This window comes from Lonchura striata, chromosome Z (assembly GCF_050655825.1).
Source record: "Lonchura striata isolate lonStrDom1 chromosome Z, ASM5065582v1, whole genome shotgun sequence".
Lineage (NCBI taxonomy): Eukaryota > Metazoa > Chordata > Aves > Passeriformes > Estrildidae > Lonchura > Lonchura striata.
Window position 1 is genome coordinate 60,007,090 of NC_140740.1, and position 23,521 is coordinate 60,030,610.

At 36.8% G+C, this 23,521-nt stretch overlaps 1 protein-coding gene across 15 annotated transcripts in view; it reads left to right on the plus strand.

Moving 5' to 3' along the window:
* Positions 1-23,521, plus strand: part of MAST4 (microtubule associated serine/threonine kinase family member 4) — a 278,614-nt gene that overhangs the window by 49,126 nt on the left and 205,967 nt on the right. For 14 of the 15 annotated variants that reach the window (XM_085566676.1, XM_021534406.4, XM_085566678.1 and 11 more), the window contains one exon: positions 14,295-14,448. In XM_085566676.1, coding sequence (XP_085422802.1) covers positions 14,295-14,448 — 154 coding nt within the window. Of the gene's footprint in view, positions 1-14,294; positions 14,449-23,429; positions 23,519-23,521 lie in introns of those variants that run through there. The other variant, XM_085566689.1, reaches the window with a different exon arrangement.

Below are 23,521 nucleotides of genomic sequence, written 5' to 3' on the forward strand. Positions count from 1 at the left end.
AGTACTGTGTTTCTTAACGAGGCTATAATGTGTGTTTCAAACTACAGCATGGTAGTAGCCTGGAAAAGATTTACAGTCCTTCACATTCTCTAGCAGTTATTCGTGGAGAGTTCATTGTTTCATGTTACTCTTGTGTGACCTCCTGGTGTGCTGGCAGTATAAGAGGTGAGCCTGTAGGAAAGACAATTTAATTTATAGTCTTTATGTGGGACATGAGCAAATGTGGTGCAGCACCCTAAATATTGCTGCATGCATATAATTCTGCACCTTTGCATCTGCAAAAATAGATGAAGCAGCAATATTATGAGGGAGAGGATGGCTTGGGAATCTAAGTTAACAGCCAAAACATAAAGGATAATTTAGAGTGATTGCATTTCTTATTAAACAGATATGCTATTTGCACTACTTGCTACATGATTTTATAAATTAAGACCAGGCATGTGTATATTTTCTATCCATTTTCTTTGTTAGAAGGTTGTTGATTTCACTGTCTTTGTACAGGACAGTGCCTATTAGAGGAAAGGATTCTGGATCCTATGTTCCCTGGATGGGAAAGGATTGTGGAGGCAGTAGTCTTACAGAGTAGATCCCTAATTGAGGTCTGAATATATTAGTTAATGGTGCATTTAGGATTCAGAAAAAGGACTTTGAAATGTTTGATATTGACCTTCCTGGGGAGGAATGTGCTGCAGAAATGTTGCATAGCATTACTCCCTCCTGAGCGACTTTAATAAGGTATGCTGGTGATTGATTTGATGCTTGTAGTCTTCACGAAACCCAATGTTAAAGCTATATTCTGCCAAATCAATTAGATACTTGAACATTATTATCATCATTGTCATCTTCATCATCATCATCATCATCATCATCATCATCATGCAAAATATGGTCTGTCTTCTCCAAATAGGTAAGGTAATGTCCAAATGCTAGCCAGAGGAAGCTTAGTGATTGCTGGACTACAAATCACTGTGACATAGCTTTGAGATTCAAAATTGTTTGCCCTCCTGTCCATGAACTACTTATTCTTAGCAATAATATTTGAAGTTGCTATGAAGACAAAGATGAGGGCACTAAGAAACCAATTTGTGTATCCCAGTTGGTGTGCTTTACCTGTGTTTTTATTCTGAATTCTAAGTGGGGGGGATGCATCAGTCCTGGTCTAACTCCAGCTGATCACTAAGTACCACACAACTGTTCACTCACTCCACACTTTACCACTGGGGCTGGGGGGAGATTTGAAGAAAAGTAAAACACATGTGTTGAGGTAAGAATGCTTTAGTAATTGAAATAAAGCAAAATACAGTAATAATAACCTTTATATTCTCTTAAAATGATTCAATGTTTTCCTTTTTTGTGAAATAGTTTTATTAAATTACTTTTAAATTTAGTTTTAAAGATGTCCAGTTAATACAGCAGTTGAACATCACTAAAAAACTGGGTTAACTCCCACAGTGATATGTAGTCACATAAGTCATAAATTTCAAAGCTTTTAGCACGGCGTGTTTTTCCTAGTGGAATCTCATTAGTATGGCTTAGCAAGATTGTTTTATTTGAATTTCAGGCTATGGTTTAGTGAATTACTGCTATCTATCAGAATCAAAGAAACCAACTAAAATGAAGTGAAACTGTACAGTAGGTGAAAAAGATATATCTAAAGGAGATTCTGTTTTTATATATAGATGAAACTAAAGACCTGTTCGTGATGTCTTGATAGATTATTTCAAATTGCTTCCCCTAATACTTGAGAGAGCCTGAAAAATTAGACTGTGATTTAAGAAAGAAATTGTCTTGGGCCTTCTTTGTTTGTATGACATGTTTGGTGACAACATGTCAACTGTTTAAATGAAAAAATGGTTGGTTTCCAAACAACTTTGATTCTGTATCTCATCATTTTATTAGCCTTTTCATCCCTTGTGCTGGCTTTCAGTACTTTAAAATAAGAGCACAGGTTTGAAAAATTAATGTGTTATGCATTTTAGATACTTTAGGTTCCTATAAATGGACAAATTCTTAAACCATAGAGAAGGCAGTATATTTGTCCTCTAATAAATTTAATTTGTTTTCAGGTTTTGATGGTAAAATTGCTTCTGTATTTTGAAGCCACTGGTCTGGAATTGCTCTAGCTGATAATCTCTGTAACTGTATACAGATTAAAGGATTATGTGTGATGTAAAATTTTTGTCATTGACATAGACAACTTACTTTGTTTTATACAGATGTAGGGGTTCATTATTTTGACTAAGAAGATGTAATCCTGAGAATACAGGAGGAGGTATGGCGCTTACTTGAAATGAGCGTGCACAAAGCTGATTTACAAGTCAATTAAAAGTGCAGCTGTCTTACAGGCAAGAGATATCAAGTAGTCCTTGATAACAGAAGGTGGTTGTTATCCCTCTTTTGACAGTGCCCCTCCTTCACTAGTGCAAGGTGTAAAGAAAGTTGAAGTAAGACTAACACAGTGTGAGACATCATGAGTAGGATTGTACTTTCTTTTTTATTAAATCAGGTTACTTTAGGAAAATATTGTTATAAAACCCTTTTCACTGAGAGGTTACTACCATCTTGAAGATATTGTAGTGCTTCTGTGCTAAGTCCTACAATGTAGACGTTTAAACAAAACTTGCATTAAATTACTTAAGAGACTCATAATTTAGTGTACGACTAATCCTTATAATTTAGAGAGTTTTAAGTCATACTGAACTTCTAAGGAACTGTGTGTAAATGTCTGAAGTGATATGATCTATAAATAAATCTTTGAAATCCATACATCATCTTTTGCTGTTAATTTTAGATTTTCTCTATGAGGGTGAAGAAATATCAGCTCTGAACAGTTCATTAAAAATGCAATTGTTTAGATTTGGATTCTTTTTACATGTCTATTTTGTGGTTCCCTACACATGTATACTACTGTCCTTTCTTTCAGATAAAATGTGTGATACATTCTGCTATCATTCCTTTGCCTATAGGATAGGATTTTTTAAAATCTAAGTAGAGTTTTTTCCTTTTCTCAGCCACCAATATAATTGTTTTAAATAGCTGCTTTTTTAACTGGGAAAGCCTGGATAAAAAAGACAGGACAAATAAGGGTAAGTGTACTTAATAAGTTTAGGTTTTACAATAGGGCTCTTCAGAATGCATGGACAGTTACTTGCTTAGATTACACAAAGAATTAAATAAAAGGGTGAAGTATTTAAAATGATCCAGTGTCACCTATCTGATTACATTCTTACATGGTCTTCATGGTTTTTCCTAATTGTAGTACTACTTAAAGTCATCAGGCTTTTAAAAAAGAATAAAAATTCCTCTTAGGCTGGATAGTGTTAATAATCCCTCCTGGTAATTTTAGACTTGGGTAAATTGTCTGAGACTGACAAATGGCACCTTAGTGATGATTTGAAATGCAGTGGAAGCACTTAAAATTACGAATGTGGTTCTTAAGTATTGTCCTTAACAACAAATCTCTGCCGAATGCAAATTGGATTGTACACCCTTGCACCCAGATATTCTTACCCTTCTGATAGTTCTTCTGCTAATTTTACTAGTGAGGCTAAAGAAGAAGCATCCCAGTCTCTGAATTCTGTTTAGGATGATGAGGGCAAAACTATAAAGCTATCAAATGAATGCCCTATTCTAGTTCACTTTCAAACGAGTTCAGGAAAAGGGTTTTTCATGGTAGCTATTGTTCGGTAACGGCGTGTGCTGTCTTTCTCAGCACTGAACGGGAAAGAAAGAGATCAAAAAGCCCTTGTCTGCAAGGTCTCTTGTGGCGAGGCTGCATTATTTAAAAACTTAGGAACATGTTAAAGGCAAACTCAGGAAAAACCTGCATTTTCCGGATGTGCTTCTGCTGCTTGTTAAGCCTAATTAAAAAATAAAAGAAGATACACCTACTGGTAATTATTACTAATTTGTGCTCCAGTTCACACGTGCACATCACTGGTACATTGATCAAGTAAAGCATTTCTTTTCTCAATCAGATTGTAAATTAACAACGCAATCCCTTCACATAAATAATCTTGCTTTTATCTTGCATTGATTTATGGATCAACTTCAGCTCCATTACATGCTGAGAACCTTTTACTCCACACTCATTTAATCATGGGTTTCTCTGTTTTGTTTTGTACCTGCCTGGCATAAATGTGTTGTGTTTCCCCTTGATATGTTATTCCTAATGAGAGTGATGCTGATTTAAAGCTTTATGTGGCAAAATGGATTATTTAATATTTTAATGGTCTAAATAAAGAATACTGAATTGAAAATAATTTTTAAATTTATTATGTGTGATTATTATATCACCCATTTTTATGAGATATTTGTGAATTGCTGTGGCTTGAATGCCTGGTTATACTTAACATTGCTTACTAGTTCTTAACAGAATTCTTTCTAGAAAGCTGCATTTCAAATATATTTTCCATTAGTCAGAGGACTAAATTAATGAGTAGGAATTTTGTAAGTTGCTGAGAAGGTCCCTCAAATGCTGCATTTTGGTCAATAAGCTTTTTCTGTGCTTGAAACAATGGTTTTTCAGAGTGTTTTTTTTTTTATGGGGAGCTGGCCAGTGGAACCAGGAATATTTCAGCTTGCATTTTTATTTTTAATTTTGCTGTAACTGAGGGGAAAGTGAGACCTAATTGAGCATGGATGGAGCAGATAGACTTGAATAAACAATTAGTTTTCTGAGGCATCCAATGTGATAGAATAAATGAAACCTTTATAGGTAGTCTAGGAGCTTACTGGTGAATGTGAATGGAAATAGATTTTATAAAGAACTAAACAGCTTTTGCTTCATTAGTATTCATGGTATAATAAAAAAAACCACAACACACCACCTCTTTCCAGAGTATATATATTCTCCTCTGGATTATTTTTTTCCATGAGACAAATGATGATGGTGTCAACAGCTGATGAAGATGAATAGGCTTCTTTCTTATGTATTTAATTTTTTTTTCAATTGAAAGTGACTTTGAAGGTTAGTTTTATTAAATTTCCATCCTGTTAGTTAAAGAACAAGAAAAAAAATCTTTCTTAAAAGTCTGTGTAAGAACCAAAGCATTAGAGAGATTTGAAAAAGGAGTGGATATGGATGCCTTCACATGCACAGAGTATAAGTACTTATTTCTGTGAATTTGTCATGGATTTCTTGACCTGTAAAAAGGATTATTAATTAAGGGTGAAAATACTGCATGTAGTGTCTAAAATACCAAAGTTCTTTTCAGTTTGCTGTGTAGCTAATTTCTGCTTTCATTGAAAAATTAAGGAAATATTCATTCTGGCTAGTTTACTATCTTTATCTAGAGCACAGCATAGTGTATAGTTAATGCTATTAAAATGGCTCTGCATATGATAATAAGAAAATTAATACAACCATGGAAAACTAAAGAACAAAAAGCTACCAAAGAGGTAGAGAGAAGGTAAGAAATAGTACTTTGTCACAGTATTAGTAACTTTTGTTTAAACTTGGTGGTTCCTACTGTTTAACTGGAAACTTTGTTGTCTTCTCTTCCACTTCTTAAAGTAGATAAACCAGTGAAAACAAAACAACCAACCATCTGAAGTGTTTGCTTAGTATTAGGAAGATGTGATTTTTGCAACTGGCTGTTCCCTGTCCTGCCAAGCAGTTTCTTTGTGGGGATGCAGTGGTGGTCATCTGCTGCTGCTCCTCAGTGTCCATGGGCTTGCTGGAAGGATCAGGACTGCTGTGGTGATGGCTGCTCCGTAAACCTGCAGTGCCTTGTGTCTGAAATTGTGTCTGGGTGTGTCTGTGTGGTTTTTCTTCTGCTGCAGGTTTCCAGTTCTTGCCCCATTGCCCCAGCATAGGTGTTTTCCCAGGGCACAGGAGCCACCAGGTTTGTGGTTGGGTTGTGTCTGATTTCCCACCAGAGTGAATCAGATGTGCTTCTTCCAGCTTTTTCTTGCTGAGTCCTGGTTACTCTCTGGGTCTTTTACAACAGGCAGATGTGGCAGTAGTGACAGCAGGTTTCAACACTATTAAATGCTTTTTCCTGACAAGATGGCCATCAGGACAGGGGGAGGAAGGGAGTATCCTTCCTGCTGCATAGCAGTGGCATACTTTGCTGCACATCTGGGCAGCTAAGGGTAGATTTTCTTTTTTTTATCTTCATCAGATCCCTTTTAAAAACTGTGGAAACAAAGGTAAAACACGAGCATGTTTCCTGCACACTGCTTAAAGGACCTGTACCACTGCAGAAAGTGGGATTTTCTTTTTCCAGATGGTACCTTTGCCTTAGAGCTGAGTGGGTTTGGCAGACCCCTGGGACACTGCTCTCTGTTTTCATGCCTTTTTTGTTAACTTCTCAAACAGACTTCCTCACTCACAGAATCTGCTGTGTTGGATCTGGTCCCTCTGTGTCCTTCCTAGTAGGACTGACCTGTTGAGCTGCTACAGCCTTATTCTGGCTAGCAGTCTGTGAGGCTTTGACTTCACTTTTTTTAGAGTGCTGACAGTTTTTCCTAGTTTGGAAATGATGGGTTTTTTGTAAGAAGCAAGAGGCCTTAACCTATCATGTGCATTCCTGAGAAGATACCTGTATGACTGTCAGAATAAATTAAAAAAGGGTTGACATTACCCGTTAGTAAACTGCCCTATGCAATCCCTTTTAAATATAGGTTGAATTATTTATTTTTTAAATTTTTTTCTGGTTTCTGCTTATGTTTTTAGGGCCTTATATGAGGTCTGCCAAACCTGCTATTTCTTATTCTTTTGGTGTTTGTAAAAGCTGGGTGTGTAAATACAAGGAGACTGAAGGCAGGCTGAATTATTTGAGGCAGTGCCTTCAATACAAATACTGGTGCTTCCTTTGTTTCCTGGAAAGGGAGCAGTCTGTCTCTGAGTCTGTGTGTACAGATGCAGCACACAGGAGGCTTTCAAGAAGTGAAGGACTCTGTCATATTGTAACAAAACTGTTCCATCTTAACAAGGGTAAAGTAATAATTGGCTCAGACAGCAGTGTGCATGCATATTTATAGGCCACTTTTTGGCCTTGTAGAATATTGTAAAGGCTGTGCTTAATTTTATGTGCAATCATGTATAAATATGTTTCTGAAAAAGGATTGGATGCAACCTGATTATTTTTTAACATGGCCATAGCTGATACTTCAAAATTTGTCTTGAGTTGTATTTATTTCCTTTTAATTGACTAGGCATCAGATTTGTTTTTAAGAAAAATACAATTGTTTTAAATGCAGATTTGCATTTCTAGAATGAGTGGGAAGTGGGTAGCAAGATAAGGTGGTTATGTCTCTGTTGATCCTTAGCAGAATTTTAAAATGTTTCTTCACTACTTAGGATATAATGGGTAAGATAGTATAGGAAAACATCATGACTCTTTTAGCTGCTGCTCTTCATGCAACATCATGTGTTCAGCATAATGAACGGGACGATTTTGAATAGTGACATTAGTTTTAAAGACTCTGTTTTTGCATGTATGTGGGATGTAAAATCAATAAATACAATGGTTAGAAGTGATGCTTTGTGAATCACAGTTTTACTGTGGGTTTCTTTTTACCTTGGTAAGGACATGTTTGCAGTGCCAGTTGCAGGTTGCATTCATGTGTAAATCAAGTGTTGCTGTATGAATGATTAGCAAATTTCCCTGTAAACAAGACCTTTTCTGTATCTAATCCTTTTAAACCCACAGTGAGCCTAGGATCTTACTTTTTGTCCCTGCCATAGCTGACAGACTGGTGTCACTGTCCTTACAAGGAAACTGCAGGTCATAGGGAGAAGTAAAATAATCCAAGGCTTGAGGTCAAGACTAGAGTGACAGATGCCACTAGGCTGGAGAACTAGTGAGGTCTTTCAGCCCAAGCTGAATAGCCCAACCTTTCCTATGGAGAGGCAATGCTGAATTTAAGATACGTGGGATCTGTGGTGGTGGAAAAAATACCTGCTTGTATTTGAGGAATTGTGGTAGGAAACAGGGAAAAAAATGGGATCTTCCCTTGTTCATTGAAATCCTTGTGGCCTGTTGAGTTTTTCTTGGTATTCAGTCTTCACCTTCATTATCCATGGCTTCTTGGAAGTGGTGCTAGTTTTTGGAGAAGTTTTCTTTTAACTCTGTGTGGTAAGATATTTGTTGCTCTTTGTTCTGCAGAGCTGCTCTGCGAACTGCGAATATTCAGAATAGTTGCATAGTTCTGCAAACCCTACTCAAAACTAAGGTGGATTAGTATTGCTTGTGAGTAAAGGGAATGTAGAGTATTTCAACCATCAGCTGATTTAAAAGGAACTGTTGACAGTCTCATTCAGCTGATGTATTTGATACAGGTTTGTGGAGATTCATAGGCAGCCCTAGATTGGTCAGATTGCACCCACAAGCAGAATTCTTCAAAAGCTGATGTTGTTGTGACCAAAAGTGGATTCCTGTGTACTGCAGACATGAGTTACTGCAGGACATCCATGGAAATTTGATTGCACCTCTGCTTGTGACGGTACTGTAAGATAGACTTCTCTGGTATTTATACTACACCAGTGTGGCATTTCCTCTTCGAGTCTAATGTGGCTCTACTGAGTTCTTGTCAAGCATCTGGAATAACTAAACTGCACTATGCTCTTAATTGATAGAAGTGTATTTTTAAATGACTTCTAAGATGCTTTTGGAAAGTATGATGCTATCTGTTAATAAGATTATATTCAGTGTTGCTCTCTGTGTCAGTGCAGCTAATCAAAACTCATGTATCTATGCCAAATGTAATTAGACTTAGAAAGAGTATTTAAATCATAAGACCATACCTCTCCTCTATGTCCAGCTGAAGTAAGTTTGTATAGCTTGCATCAAAAGAAAAGTGCTTTACTGAGCTATTGTGTTACAACAACTGTGCTTAAAGTGCTTGTAAATAAGCAAGACAGAGAGGCAGCATGCTGAATGGAACCCAGTGTAAATAACATGATGAAAGACTAATTTATATCAAAGCAGACTACTAGGAGCATAAGGGGTTAATCACTGTTGAACTAGTGGTGGGTCTTAGCATGATTGCTTCTGGCACAGCTTATGTTTGAAGATGCAAGAAACAGAAGGGATTTGTAAGGTTTGTGGAGCCATGCTCCTGTTAAGCATTTAAACTTTACAATGATGGTTTTCAGTGAATGACTGAATCTCTCTTCAATGTCAGGGAAGCTTCTATAGGTTTATCTGCATAGGACTGGAGCCTAGTGCTTTCTCATGTCTTTAAACATCTGTGATTTGGCATATTTCTTGACAATGTACTTAGTAGTGTAATTTTCTTTGGGGACTTTGGGTTAATAATAAAAAAAATCCCTAAACTACAGTTTACTGTAGTAAAACTACATTGGCTATTTGCTGCTTTTCATACACCTCATTGAGACTGTATCTCTTTTTTTGGATTTATGCTTGTCCGGGGGAGATATAAAATGAGTGACAGTGTGCAGCCCTTCTGTGGATACTTTAGGACTGAATATACATGTAGAGCATGAACTGAGGTAGGAAAAAGTGCTGCATTGAGGAGGAAGAAATGGAATTGCTTAATAGAACATTTTTATTCATATTTTTAAGACTGAACACTTGACCAGTATTTTCCAGTTTCTATGGGAAGTAGAAATACTGCCTGTGGAGCAATTGAGGGAGTTTAGGAGTGAAGTAGTTTGGACAGTGAAACTGTAGTGTTTGTTGAAGAAAAAGTGGAGCTGATCAGACAAGTTCAGTTCTCAATTGAATTTAATTTTTTGTTGGAAGAAGACACTCCATGTTGCAATGCATTTCAGCAACCCAGAACAGCTTATTTTCCTTATTGTGGTTTATCAGTGAGATTTTAGTCTCTTAGGTTCATTCACCTTGTACCATGAATTTTCTGAAGTGCATTTTCTTTCTGACTGCCTCACTCCTCATTATGTACTCAGCTCAAATTGTGCTCCTGAACACTGGTGCAAGGTCTTATTTTGAATCAGTTGTCATGTCCTTAATTTTCATAAGGACGTGTGGGCTGATGTACTTGATGTGACTATTTGATTATATAATTATAAAGCAGAGAATTCATTCTAGCTTTAGAATAAATACATGGTGGTTGATAGGTGGATTTAATGCTACTGAGGTTTTGAAAAGTATTAGTATAATCCTTTATGAGTAGGTGAACTGTAAAAAGCCCATAGTACGGTATGAGATAATTTTCTTCAGAGGAGTGTATCTGACTCTTTCACACAGAAAATTAATAGCTTGAAAATATAGAAAAAAAATTGAGGACAAATTGATTCCTGTATAACTGGAGGATACTTCCACTCAAAATTCTATTCCTCTTTCTACAGGATCTCTAAATCTCTGTGTAGAAATCTATGGGAAGGATATTTTAATGTTCTCTTCTGTGTAGTTTTTAAACCATTCTCCTCTAATAAGACTCTCTGTTCCTTTTTGTAAGGTTCATGGGTGTGAGGGAGCAAGTAGGGTTTTATGAAAGCTGTTATCTCCTAAATTTTGCAGTGCTTTTGCAGAAATTCAACATATCTATGACATGAGTAGGCAGATTTTTAATCAAAGGTATGGAAAATTGTATTGGAAGAAGTAAACAATATATTCATCACAGGTTGGTATTTGTTGTGCGTTTTCTGTCTTTCAAAGTGCCTTTATTGAGAAGGTATTATTTAGTGTTGGGGGAGGGAGGCTTTTAAATAAGTTAACTATCCATGCATTGTGAATATTAACAGCAAAGACTGGTGGTGAGATGTGCACTGATTAAAAATCCCTCTCTAAGCAGCCTGCATACACTCTAAGGCTAACTTAATCCCCCTTGTACTTTAAATACAGGGCACTCAAATACATTGTTTTCACAGTTTTAATTTTTCACTGTTTCCCTCTTTTTAGCTTAAAAAGCCTGCTTTCTGTTACCCCAGTGCTCCCAAGGTCACTAACATTTCTTTTCAAAGGGTGTTGAGAAGGATATGGCTGCAGCCTGAGTGCAGTAATAAGACAGTGGGCAGAGCATGAGATAGCCACTCAAGATGTAACATGAATGTGATTCTGCTGGAAGCTTCCTGCAAGGATATAACTATTGTATTCCCTGCAACTTGCAATTTGACTGATAAAAAAGGGAAACCAGTCTAACCTTGGTTATCCTGTTGTGTTTGCATGCCATCAGCACATGACCATATAGCTAGTAAGTATGAAGTAAATACCAAAACAGTGATGATTGTGGATGAGCAAAAGTGAGTGCTGAGCAGAAGCAGCTTAATTAAAATTATTTAAAATCTCTGTGGTGGTGTCTAGAATTTCAGTTTTTAGATAGTTGCTTTAGTGTTGTCCTGTGGACAGCAGTGTCTAATCTTACAATCTGATAAGATGCACAGCCTGAACTTTCATGGTGTTCAGATTTCCAGGAGGTCTTTCAAATAAGTATTAACAAGTTGGAATAGGTCTTGCTATTATTTGAATTTGATGTAATCTTCTTACTAAATAATTGTAGCATCTTTTTGACTGAATTAACCACTTCGTAGGATTTGAATATGTAACATGTTATGCATCTTCAGAACCAGCTTTGTGTTCCAAGGAAGTAGAATCTAATGCTTTCTTTTTGATTTCCTTGGACTTGAATGCTCTACCTGTGAGGATGGAAAGGCTATTCCATTGAGGGTAGAAAGCTTCGTCTGCTACAAATGATTTTGCTTTAAATGACATCTGAATGGGGGCTATAAACCGCTCGGGTTCTGGTACATGTTGCTGTCTAGAGGCTGGCACAGGAAGGGCACTTGCAAGCCTGGATGCTTTCTGCAGTTCATTTTCTCATATTTCCCAGATATCCAGAGCTGTTATGCCAAGGCTGTTAAAGGGTATATCCTTGCCTGGTCTTGGTTTACTGCAATATCAGTTAGAATGTACAGACTCCTGACAAATACACACTTTACATGCTCTTAGATTATTTTGGGCCTTTGGAAGCAAAAGTGAGTCTTTGGATAGCTTCCAGAAATTCTTTGTTGATACATGTGTAATTGTTTCTGTGAAGCAAGATTTTGGCATCAGTATGAAGATACTAAATCTTGTACTTCCATGTTGTTTCTTTGTAGCTTTATACCTTAAAAATGTCTTTTGGTGTAATAGAGTCACTCAGCAAGAAGAGGGTACCTTTGTGAGAGAACACTGGTAGGACATTACTATTAAGACTATGAGCTACTAGAGGCTAATATTTAAACTGTGTTAGCTCTCTGTGATAGCATCTTAATTATGAGTTGAAGATCTAGATGGTCTGTACTGTAGCACTGTCTTAAAGTTTCTTCTGAAACCCAGAAAGCTGTGAAAATGGAGCACAGCTTCTTTAGGAATAATGACTTTAAATCAGACTGCATGTTGTGGAATGCGCAAGTCTATTCATTGTGGGAGTGACTTGAACAATCATAAAGTTTGAATATCTGGTTAAAAGGGGAAAAGATGAGAGAATGGAAGATGCAAAAGTTTGTTATGTTGGCTTAAATGCTAATGTGTAGGGAGCTTAGAGCATGAATTGATTTTTTTTTCCTTCTGCGTTTTAAAAGCTTGATGAACCTTAGTTCAGGAAAAAAAGAGATTTATAATGTGTTGATTACTTTGAAGTGTGAACCTGTTTCAAGAAAGCATGAAATTTTGCCAGTAACTCACCTAAAGCCTTGATGGGATCATGTCATCTTCAGATGATAGGACTAATTTGGAGTCTAGAACTAAACAATCTCCATCAGGATCCATCAGTCAGGAAGCAGCTTGAGTATCTGCTTTTAGACTTACATGAAAGACTCTCAAGATGGTGTTTTTTTTTTTTTACAAGTTAGCTGTTGTCAGTTGCTTCCTTTTTAAAAGAGTAATTTGTATTTAATTTTTAAATACATCTTGTGATGTATCTTAGAAGTTGTAAATACAAATATTTGTGACAAGCCTGTGTTTGTGGAAGATGAACAGTAACAATTGTCAGGTAAATATTCTTTGTGACCCCAAAACCATTCAGCTTAGTGGTTAAGGGCATGTGCTATGAGTTAATCAAATACTTCAGTGTCTGTTGTGAACATGAATGAGTCTTAATATACTGAAGAAGCAGATTAAGAAATCAGTTGCATTTATTGATGCTTTAGGAGTGTATATACACTTCCATTGAGCTGCAGATTTGATTAAAGAAACATTTAAAACAATCCCTGAAACAATAACTAACCTGAAATATGAAGTACATGGGGAACTAAACATGGGATTCAAAATGCTTTGTAGGGAAGACAGTAGAATGCTGTTAGATTAACTGTAAGCAAAAATGGGCTTTGCTGTGCAGATTCATCAGTGTTTCTTGTGACCTTGACTCATTCTTTCAAAAGGACAAAAAGGATGAAAGAGTCAAGTATGAAGGTGATGCATAGATTTTCTGGCTGATAAGTCTCAGTACATGAACTGTAAAAATATAACACTTAGACATGTTTGGCTTCCTAAAAAATTGTAGTAAGAATTAGGGTGTAAATATTGCAGAAAAAAAATTTGAGTGATTTTTCAAAACGATGACACCATGCCACTGCAGCACTTACAGGAGAAGGATGGTTGTAGAACTTTTTCTGTTTTGTATACTTGCATACCCTGATTTATTGTACTTTCTTGGTATGTGCTCACATGCATTTTGTCTTGTTTTAGTGTCTTATTTTATAAAATAGTGAGACATATCGTCAAGACCAGGCAGCTAAAATGTTTTGTGGCTATGATGACAGGAACCCCGTCTGAAGAATGAGGATCTGTATTTCCGTTTAACTTCAAAGTCAGTGTAAATGAATGTGCCTTTTATAAACAGGATAATTTAATTTTTTTTTTTCTCACTGGCGTTGATGAATCTGTTTTGTTGTCATTTCCCTGGACTGGACAGTGGTTTGCAGTTTGTTGATGGTGCAGTGCCATCTAGTGACTGCTAGCGTGGACGTGGGGAAAACTTGGCAAAGAAAAATGCTGGAAGAGCCTGTCGGTGTCTGGAGTAAGCTTCCAGATCAGTTGGCTCACAACTGCAGAAATGCTGCTTTATGGAAGGATGAGTGAGATGAACTATGAGCCCTTTTATCTTGAGACAGGACCTCTGTGCGCAATGCTCTTTGTGTGAGATTGGTTGGAGGTGGAGTTAACTGTTCAAGAGGAGGATGGCTTTCTTACAGAGCCAGACACAAATCTGGCACTTGAAAAATTTTTATTTTCAATTAGCAAATTCCTTACCTTAAGATCTTTGGGATCTTTTTTTCCCAAATAATGTTACAATCTTTAGTTGAAGATAACTTATATTTTTCTTTCAGTGAAGATAAGCATTTAAACAGTATAGGTATCTATTTTTTTTCTGTTTCTTTGCAGCTTGATCACATATTGTCACCTCCACCTATGCCTTTGCGAAAATCCAGCAGTCCTGAAGTGTCTTCTGGCCTTGGAAAATCTCCTAAATTTAAAAGGCAGTTGAGTGAAGATGGGAGACAGCTCAGGAGAGGAAGCCTTGGAGGAGCTCTGACTGGTGAGTTTGGGGTATGTGTAGTGTCACCTGGGTTAGCACAAGGAGCTGATGGCACCTTGACAGCTTGGTGTTTGCCTTGTGGCTGAACTATTTGTGGGAGGTGTGAGCTCCACCTGGAGTTTCCATAAGTCTCTTCCCAGTGTGTTCCCTGACAGTGAGATGAGTCATGTTTGAGGTTCTGCCTCTAGGGGCTGCTGACAGGTGGCCAAGCACAGCCTGAAAATCACCCCTATCTTGGAGTTTGCATGTGCATGTGCATTTATCTTGCTGACTCACGTGCATCCATCCATGGGATCACCTATATCTAGTTTCCTCTAGGAGTTGAAGTGCATGAATGGTGCCTTTAGACTGGATTTCATTAAAGAAAATGCAATTAGACATAATTTAGGTGGTGGAATACTCACAGGGGAGGAACAGCATTACAACTAGCCACAAGCTGTGGACTGCATCTTCTCCTCTGTGGAGCCATGCAGAGGTAGCAGGATGCTTGAGGAGGGCTTACCTACCCTGGTAGTATCTTCTAGATATCAGGTGCTGTGACTGGTATCGTTGTGATAGTGATGGTCACTGAAGAGTGATTAGTTTTGACTATGGAGCAAATTAAATATTAAAAAACCAGGGAGTTTTTGTATTTAAAAAAAAATAAATTCACTGGAATTTGAATCAAATATGTTTCTAAAGTGCATAACGGGTAATAGAGGAATTTGTTGTACTTGGTGAGAGGGACAATAGATTTCAATAAATTTACTGAAGATAGAAATTTCACAGAATAACAGAACATACTAAGTTGGAAGTCCAACTCCTGGCCCTGCACAGCACCATCCCCAGGAGTCATACCACATACCTGAGAGCATTGTCCAAAAACATCTTGAACTGTGTCAAGATGGGTGCTGTGATCACTTCTCTGAGAAGCCTGTTCCAGTGCCTGACCTCCCCTGGGTGAAAAACCTTTTCCTGATACACAACCTAAACCTCCCCTGTTTCAGCTTCAGGCCATTCCTTCAGGTCCTGTCACTGCTCACCAGAGATAAGAGATCAGTTCCTGCCCCTCCTCTTCCCCTCATGAGGAAGTTGTTTTATCTGTCTGAGTGATGTTGATTGATATTAGAATCAAGTACATTAAATTTAGGTTAGAGGAAGTTGAAATGGTATTTACTTGAGATAGGACTGTCCTCTGTCTCTAAATTCTGTGAATTGTTTAGAGTTGTTATTACCTGGGGATGAAAAACGGTTCCACAGTAGATAGAGCTGACTCTTCTGCAGTAGTTGTCTGAAAAGTACTTTTAGAGTATTTGCTCTTCACAGTTCTCTCCTACCGCTTTGCTTAACCTTTCCCTGGAAGAAGCTTGAAGAAGTTATAGCAATAACTCTTTGTATTCACCACCTTAAAATCACCTACATGGCTTCTGGTAAATGACAAATAATTTTGTCTTAAGGAACCTAAAGAATTAGGTTCACACTTTATGTGAAGAAAAAACATATGCTACTACAGCAATTTCTTGTATCTTATAATCACATAATTGTTGCTCTGATTTTTAGTGTCACTAGGGTAAGATCTGTCATTTCCCTTGCAACTTCCTTTTTGTTATGAGTTGTTGCTAAGCTTTCAGAAATAGTGTAAGGGTATTTGTGGCTTTAATGAAAAATAAGTGACCTGCAGCAGACAAGTGTCAATTTTGGTAACCATTTCAGTAAACTCTCTGGCAGCTCTGGAGTGTTACAACTTTGAAAGGTTGGAGTGTAAACTAAATTACTGTTTTAGTGAGACTAGAAACTGCCAGCATAGTTTTTTTTTTTTTTAGGAGGAGCTGGTGTGGTTCTTTAATTTTGTTTTTGTCTAACTTTAAAGTGGAGTGGTGGTCTTTAAAAACTGATCTTTGCCATACAAGCCATGCAGATAAAGAGGAAGAAGACAGCCTAATCAAAAACAAACATAGCAATTGTGCTCGGCTGCCATAGTCTCTAGTCTTTATCTCTATGCTTGAATTATTGCTTGAGGCCTTTATAAAGGGAAATAGATATGCTTTTTGTCTGCATGCAATCTGTTGTGCAGGGTTTCATGTCAGTGTGCAATGATGTTAAACTGCTTTATTACCATTGCACTTTAAATGAACCTGAATACCCTAGAGGCTTTGGTATCTTAAAATAATTTAAATATCTTAACAGCTTTCATGATACTGATTAAATTAATCAAACTCATTCTGATGACAGAAAGTTCTTTATATTCTTTAGGGATTTTTTAAAAATTGTTTTAAATAAACCCCTGCAGAAAGAGAACTAATTCCTAGAGTTGTTTCAAATGTTCAGTAATCTGAAGTTAATAATGTTGCTCTGGTCACATATTTACACACCTTTTTTAACATACTGAAGTTTTGGGGTTTTTTAAAGATTTCTTTAATGCTTAAGAGTGTTTTGGTGTTGTGGTTTGAAACAACAAGAATCACAGTGTCATTAAAAAAAAATTTAAAATGGTGAGCTGACGTGAGCTTAGTAAGGGATAATTTCTATGCTCACACATTCCTCCCAAATTTCTATTTCAGTCTTAATGTTTTTACAAAAATATTCCTGGTCCATAAAGGGGGAGAAAATATTTGGCGGCCTGTAATTTGAGAAAGTACTTGATCTTTAATATCACTATTAATGGTTACTGTCTTCCTTTATTCTTTCTTGTCTTTTGTTACTTTTAATACAAAAAAGCAAGCACTTTAAGTGCTAGCTTAACAGTGGGTATCAATTCATTGGAAAATAGTTTGGAAAAATAGATTTGAAATTATTTTCAGTTCAGTCTCTGCCTCTGTTGTTAAAAAATGTGCAATTCCTAAAATACAGTAGATGGGAATAAGTAAAGCAAGAGACAAGACTTCTAGCTTGGAAATTTGCAGAATATTCTTGTGCTGGTGTGTTGCTCACTCCAGATGTTAGAAAGGTGAATTGCACTTTGTATTTTACTGTGCCTTTCCTTTGGCTGTTTAAAACAGTATTATTGAGCCATGGACCATAAGCAGTGTTAACAATGAAAGCAAACAAACCAAAATTTATTTGTTTATATAAAACAAAATAGTTCAATTCCTGCAGAGCTGAATACTAATAAAGGTAAATATGTAGAGATTTTAGCTTTGGGAATAGATCCCAAATAAATTAGTTTATTTAGCTTTCAGGACAGAATAATGTTATGTGCAGCATATGAGAAGAAATAAAACCTATATTGTTGCAGTATATCGAATGAGACTTGCAAAACCTGAAGGATTACAGTTACTGAGAAGCTACTATACTGAACTGGCTGAAGTAAATTACAAAACTCTTTATATATGAATAGGAGAAAAATTGAGAATGATGTACTGAGCCATCATAATGTACTGATCTTGATGATCAGGGAGAAGAGGCTGCAGAGGTAAGATAGAAATTGAAATTATTTTTGACACAGCTTCAGGGAAACTAGAACCAAAATTGTTCCTGTGAGTTGCACAGTTTTAAGCAATCCAGGAACCACATGTTTTCAGTGACAAGCAAAGAATGCTTTTCAAAGTAGAAGAAAAATGAAATCAATGTGTTTGAGAATAAATCTGCCATTGCATTCTGTAGAAAATTGCTACGCAGCCACTGATTAATGTTTGTCCAATAAAAGAAATGACTAGTGGTTCCTGCTGACACCATGCTACTATATTTTGGAAAAACCACTTCAATATAATTGTTGTAACAGTATTGCTTTCCTTAATCTTCATTGCCAAGGAGGAAGATTTCTAGAAAAACAGAGACTAAGCTTGGAATTAAAATAGCTTGTGGCCTACTATTAGTCTAGCAAATCTCCCTTAGTAGTTCTTGTTGTGAAGTGATAACAGTTTTGTTTAATAGAAAGATAAGGTGAAAAATAGTATTTAATAACTGTGGTTGCTAAACATAAGCATTCATGAGATAGAACAATCTCGGAGTAAAAGAACTTGAATGCAATTTCTGACAAGTTCATCTTTTAATTTGAAAGGTCATGTTTCCAAAAGGTTAAAAGTTTTAGATAAAATGGTCACTTTACACTGTAATCAGTATTTGCCTTTTTCTTTTCTGCTGTGTCCTAACTTCTCCGTTGCTCCAGATTCCCCCTTCCCTGCATGAACACATGCCCATAATAGTACTTGACACACCCTTTGTCTGGGAAGTAAACAGGATCTTTAAAAGTTTTGCTTGTGCCACGGAAAGTGTAAAAAACAATCCTTGCACAGGCTGTTTAACTGTAGGATAATCCCTGTCACAAAGCTGAGCTGCAGCTGCTTTTTTCATAGCCGCAGGTCAGATAGAGAGGGAAAAGAGGATTGCTTCAGAGGGATACTGGTACCCTCTGGCTGCAGGGGCATTGGCGGTGTGCTAGATGGGATTGGGAGGAAAGTGTGGTAGGTGAGATAAGCTCTGTTATTCTTGGGACAATAGACATTTGTTTAATACACTTGTATTTCAGTACCTCTTGCTGTAGCCTTAGAGTGCATTCTTAAAGATTTCTAATGGTACACAGACTGGGACTTTAAAACTTGTTTCAAATCAGGAGAAAATATGTTTAATTAAAAATCTGCTTTTCTATGGTGGCTGGTTGTTTTGATCACCATAAATTTCAAAGGGCTGTCTATAGTCAAAGGGTTTTTGGCTTAAATTGTCTACAGATTTTAGTTTGCTGTGTTCAGAGATGCTTAAATGGAATCCACAGCAGAAGGTGATGTGAAAGGATGAGAAATTAAATGAGCTTTCATTGTGGAGAGGGTTAACCTAGCAAATCAATTGGGCAAGCAAAACAAATTGCCCTGACTTTCATGTCCTGCTGGTGCTCCTCACTTTGCCCCGAGATTGGCAGTGCAGTCCTGGTTTCTCAGTTGCTGTGCAGCATTTGGAGATTGCTATTTCCCTTTCTACTTCTGAAAGATGCAAGGACATATTTCTGGAACATATTTATTGGTGATTACTGCAGCTAACTTAGTTATTTCTATAGTGTACTGATAAGCTCTGCCATTATATATAAAGAAAAAAATGCATTTTAGCTACCTATAGCTTGAACTTTTTATCTCACCTATTGTTATCTCATCAATAACTACTTGGAAAAGACTTTCTGCTGGGCTAATTGTGTCTAACTGTGGTAGGGCTGTTATCTGCTAGGCTTATATTGATCTTACACAAGTACAGGTAACATATTATATACTAATTTCATTTTATAGAATCTTAAATCCAAGGATCCTAAAGCACTCTGCGTTAGCAAAATTACTTCATGTTCTTCTGATCATGCATTGTCTACAGATCATGAAGAGCTAAAACAAAAAAAAAAAAGTGATTTATATATTTTTTCATTAATGTTCTTGCTTTGATCAGCTTTCCACCTCTGAGTCATCAGTCATTCAAATACGCTCAGCAATTGTTGTTATTCCTGTATAATTAATCTGTGGTTGATTTGAAATGAATTTGGGAATTCTCAGTCTGGTTTTTTTTGCTTCAGAGATTCATCACTCTGCTAACACTAATTAGCAGAAAGATCAACAGCTTTATGGACCATGAAAAACAAGCTGTTCTCTTATCCATAGGTTGGCATGTGCTGGCAGGACTCTGAAAAGGAGGTTTTCCCCATTCATACAGAGGAGAAATTGGCAGTAGTAGCATTTTCACAAACATTTGGCTGTGTAAATTAGCATTCATATTGTTGAAAATGGAGACTAGCTCATGAAGTCTTACAGTGTCAGCTATTTGGTACAGCTTGGTGAATGGGGAAAACTGAACTTGTACAATCATGTGACTTGTACCTGGAAACCTTTTTGGAAATGAGACTTTCCCATAATATAGAACTACTTGTCAGAGTGATGTTATGATTAGTTTAATGGCAACATTTAAAAAAAGGTTATTTCTAATAATGATGGCCTCTTGGTGTAGATACGAGGAAGTGTTCCGTATTTCCTGTGTACATAATCAAAATTTGTTCCTATTATGGAAGAAATTATACATATTTACACCAGGAATATATGCATACAATACATGATTACACCACTCCATAAAAAGCCTTGTTATTTCATAGCTGTCTCTGGGGATACAGCTTAGTGGACTCTGTTGGCCTCTCCCCAGCCCCGGAAGCTGGGGTGCTGTAGGATATGGGGCAAGAATGACTGCCAATGCCAATGCTCTATCAGATGTGCCTTTTAATAAGAAATTTTACTTCCTACATTTTCTTCCCTTCTCATATCAGAGCAGAAGTATTTCAAAATGGCTTTCATTGTGATGCGTGTCAGGACTGGATGTACCCTGTTTAGAAAGCCTTTTCTGCAGCTGCCTGAGGGCTCTCCCCACCAGCAGCACGGGTGCTAACACCACTGGGCTCCGGGCTACAGAGGTGGGAAGGTTCAGCAGCCATGTGTGCATGACACAAGCACAACATTCTTCGTTCATTCACTGCCTACCCAGAGCACATCTGGCAGTCTTTTCAATTGCCCTCCTCAAAGGTTTCCTAAAAGCACCATGCCACATGTTAAACCTATTCCAAAATTACTAGAAGGAGATAGAGGCAATCTATTATATAATTACCTGACTGAGGAAATGCAATGTGGAGGGTTTTTATTTGGGTTTTTTTTTAATGCATTCAGTACAAAGATGTCTTCTCCAGATGAAGTAAGTATATTCTGCTATGAAGTGCACATTTTTAGATGGTTCTTGTTGTGCTGGTGTTTGAGATGACATTAGATTATATTTGTCATTGTCAGTTACCTTCATCATTTAAGGCTTCAATCAGCCTGCATAGTGGAGTTGATTTTTACTTCCCTGTATGCCTAGCAAGATAATTTCCATATTCTTTGACGTGTCTGGAGTCTGCACCATGTAATAGAATGAGATGAGAGCAGAAGATATTGTATTCCTGTCTCATTATTTTGCCTTTAACTCCTCAATTGCTGCTTAATCATGCTTGTATCATCAGAACATGAGAAGTTGATTGTTGTTGAGATCAAAGCAAACTGTAGCCGTAGAGTGCCTAATTAGCAGATATGTTTGCAAGCTGCCAGTTTTGAAGGAGGGAGAAATAGAGTTTAACCCTCTTTGGGACACTTATAAAAGCAGCTTGAAAATTGTTAAGAGTTATTTGTCATAATGGAAAAACAAAAAGTGAAGAAAATTAATATTTATGTTAAATTTCTGAAGTCTGAGTTGTTGCTCCTTAAGAAGTACCCTAAGAGCTGTTGAATTAGCTGGCTCAAGTATGCTCAGCAGTGAAACTGTAAAAGCACAGAAAGTCCAGTCCACTTGCCTGGACTTAGCTATATGCTTGTATTTAATCAGCTGATTAACTAAATTTGAAGTTTGTGAGGCTGCAGTCCTGTTGTTGCTAGTACCTGAGCTCATTAGTGCAAAATTGACTGCAGCATATTTATAAATAAACTATAATTGCACATCAAGAACACATGATCTATACTCCTAGAGACTTAAGTCTTGCTAGTTTTTTCCCTGTGGTGTCTCTCTAGTGGATATTGTAAAGCAGATGATTTGACCACATACTTACTTTCTCCAAGTTGTTTGCTTTAGCATAAATTGAATATACAGATAGAGAAATATTTGAGAAGAGGGGGAAAAAGCACTTCCTGTACTTAATCCTTAGAAAGAAGGTTGACAACTTGAGTGGAAAAGTTTATAGATATTTTCCAGTGAAAATAGGAGCAGGATTTTCTCTTGGGAAACTCTGCCTTTTGAAAAATTACTGTAAACATGTAGGAATTTAATTATGGGCATAACATATACTTGAGACAAAAGAAGGGGTCACAGTGGGTACTCTAGACAATATAGCAAGTTAACACATCATGTTCGTCTTAATGTCAGTTATAGGTTGCTGGGTACATTCTTCATATGATATTTATTGCTTACCATAAATTCTGTCAGCAAAACCCCAGATTTTGAGGTGGTGAAGAGTTGTGAGCCAAGAGTACTGGCGACTGACTGAAGCAGTTGTTCACATAGTGTTTGAATTGAGCAATAGTGAATTTTTGAGGTCCTTTGTGTTTTAGGCACAGTTTTGTTGTAAGTCTGCCAGTATCAGTTATCTCTGACCTCTTGGTGTGTAGGATTCTTTTTTTTTGCAATATAGACTATACGTTGAAAGGAACTCTGTCTCATTATCACTTGAATGTAGTTTATTGTGCTTTCTGTAGTATCATGTGTGCAGTATGGATCTTAAAGGTCTGTTTTTCTTACTGCTACCAAAGTTGCATAACTGGACCTTGAAATTTCTCTAGAGCAGGTATAAGCTGTAAAAAAGGATGAAAGGGATGCAGTAATACTTATATATTATGTTTGTGTTATAGGATGGACTGGCAGCTTATAAATTTTGGAGCTGCATCTTAGAATTATAGGAAAAGGACCTATTTGTTGTTAAGACAAAGAAAAGGAAGCAGTAGAATGTTCTATCTCAGAGCTCTTTGATAAATATTACCAACAAATTATTTTGCTGAGTTGTATTTCAGTAGAGTTGTGAGGTAAGGAAGTAGTGTCATGAATGACAACTTCAATCTGTAGGGTGTTTTTATCATGTTGTTATTGTTGTCATTGGTTGGCTAACAGTGCTAGTAAGTTAGGTATGTTTGGTATGGAAAACTTGAAAAACCCAACGAAAATGAAAAACCCCAAACCTAGTCTTATCTTCCAAATCTAATTTATGGTTAGAGAGATTTGCTAGTGATCTCAAATGCATTTCAAATATTCTGTTGCTGTCACAGTACTTCAATAATAAATTGCAAATAGTCAATATAACTTCAGCGAGTATCTGTTAGCAAAGGAACTCTGAGTAATTTCCTGATCAGCAAAATTTTGTACTCTCTTTTAAACGACCTTCAGTGAGAGAATTTTGTTCCAAGCATGAACCATTATTTCTGGCATGTAATGTATTATTCCTGGTAATTGATTTATAAACAGGCCTGATTCTGCCTGCCTTTCTAGTTAATGGAGGCTTCATTTTATATATATATTTGTATTTTTGGATACAGATCTAAACCTTCATCCTACTGGTTTGTGGTCCAAAACTTGATATATCCTTTTCCAGTTCCAATTCTGACAATATTGGTGAAATTTTAAGGTA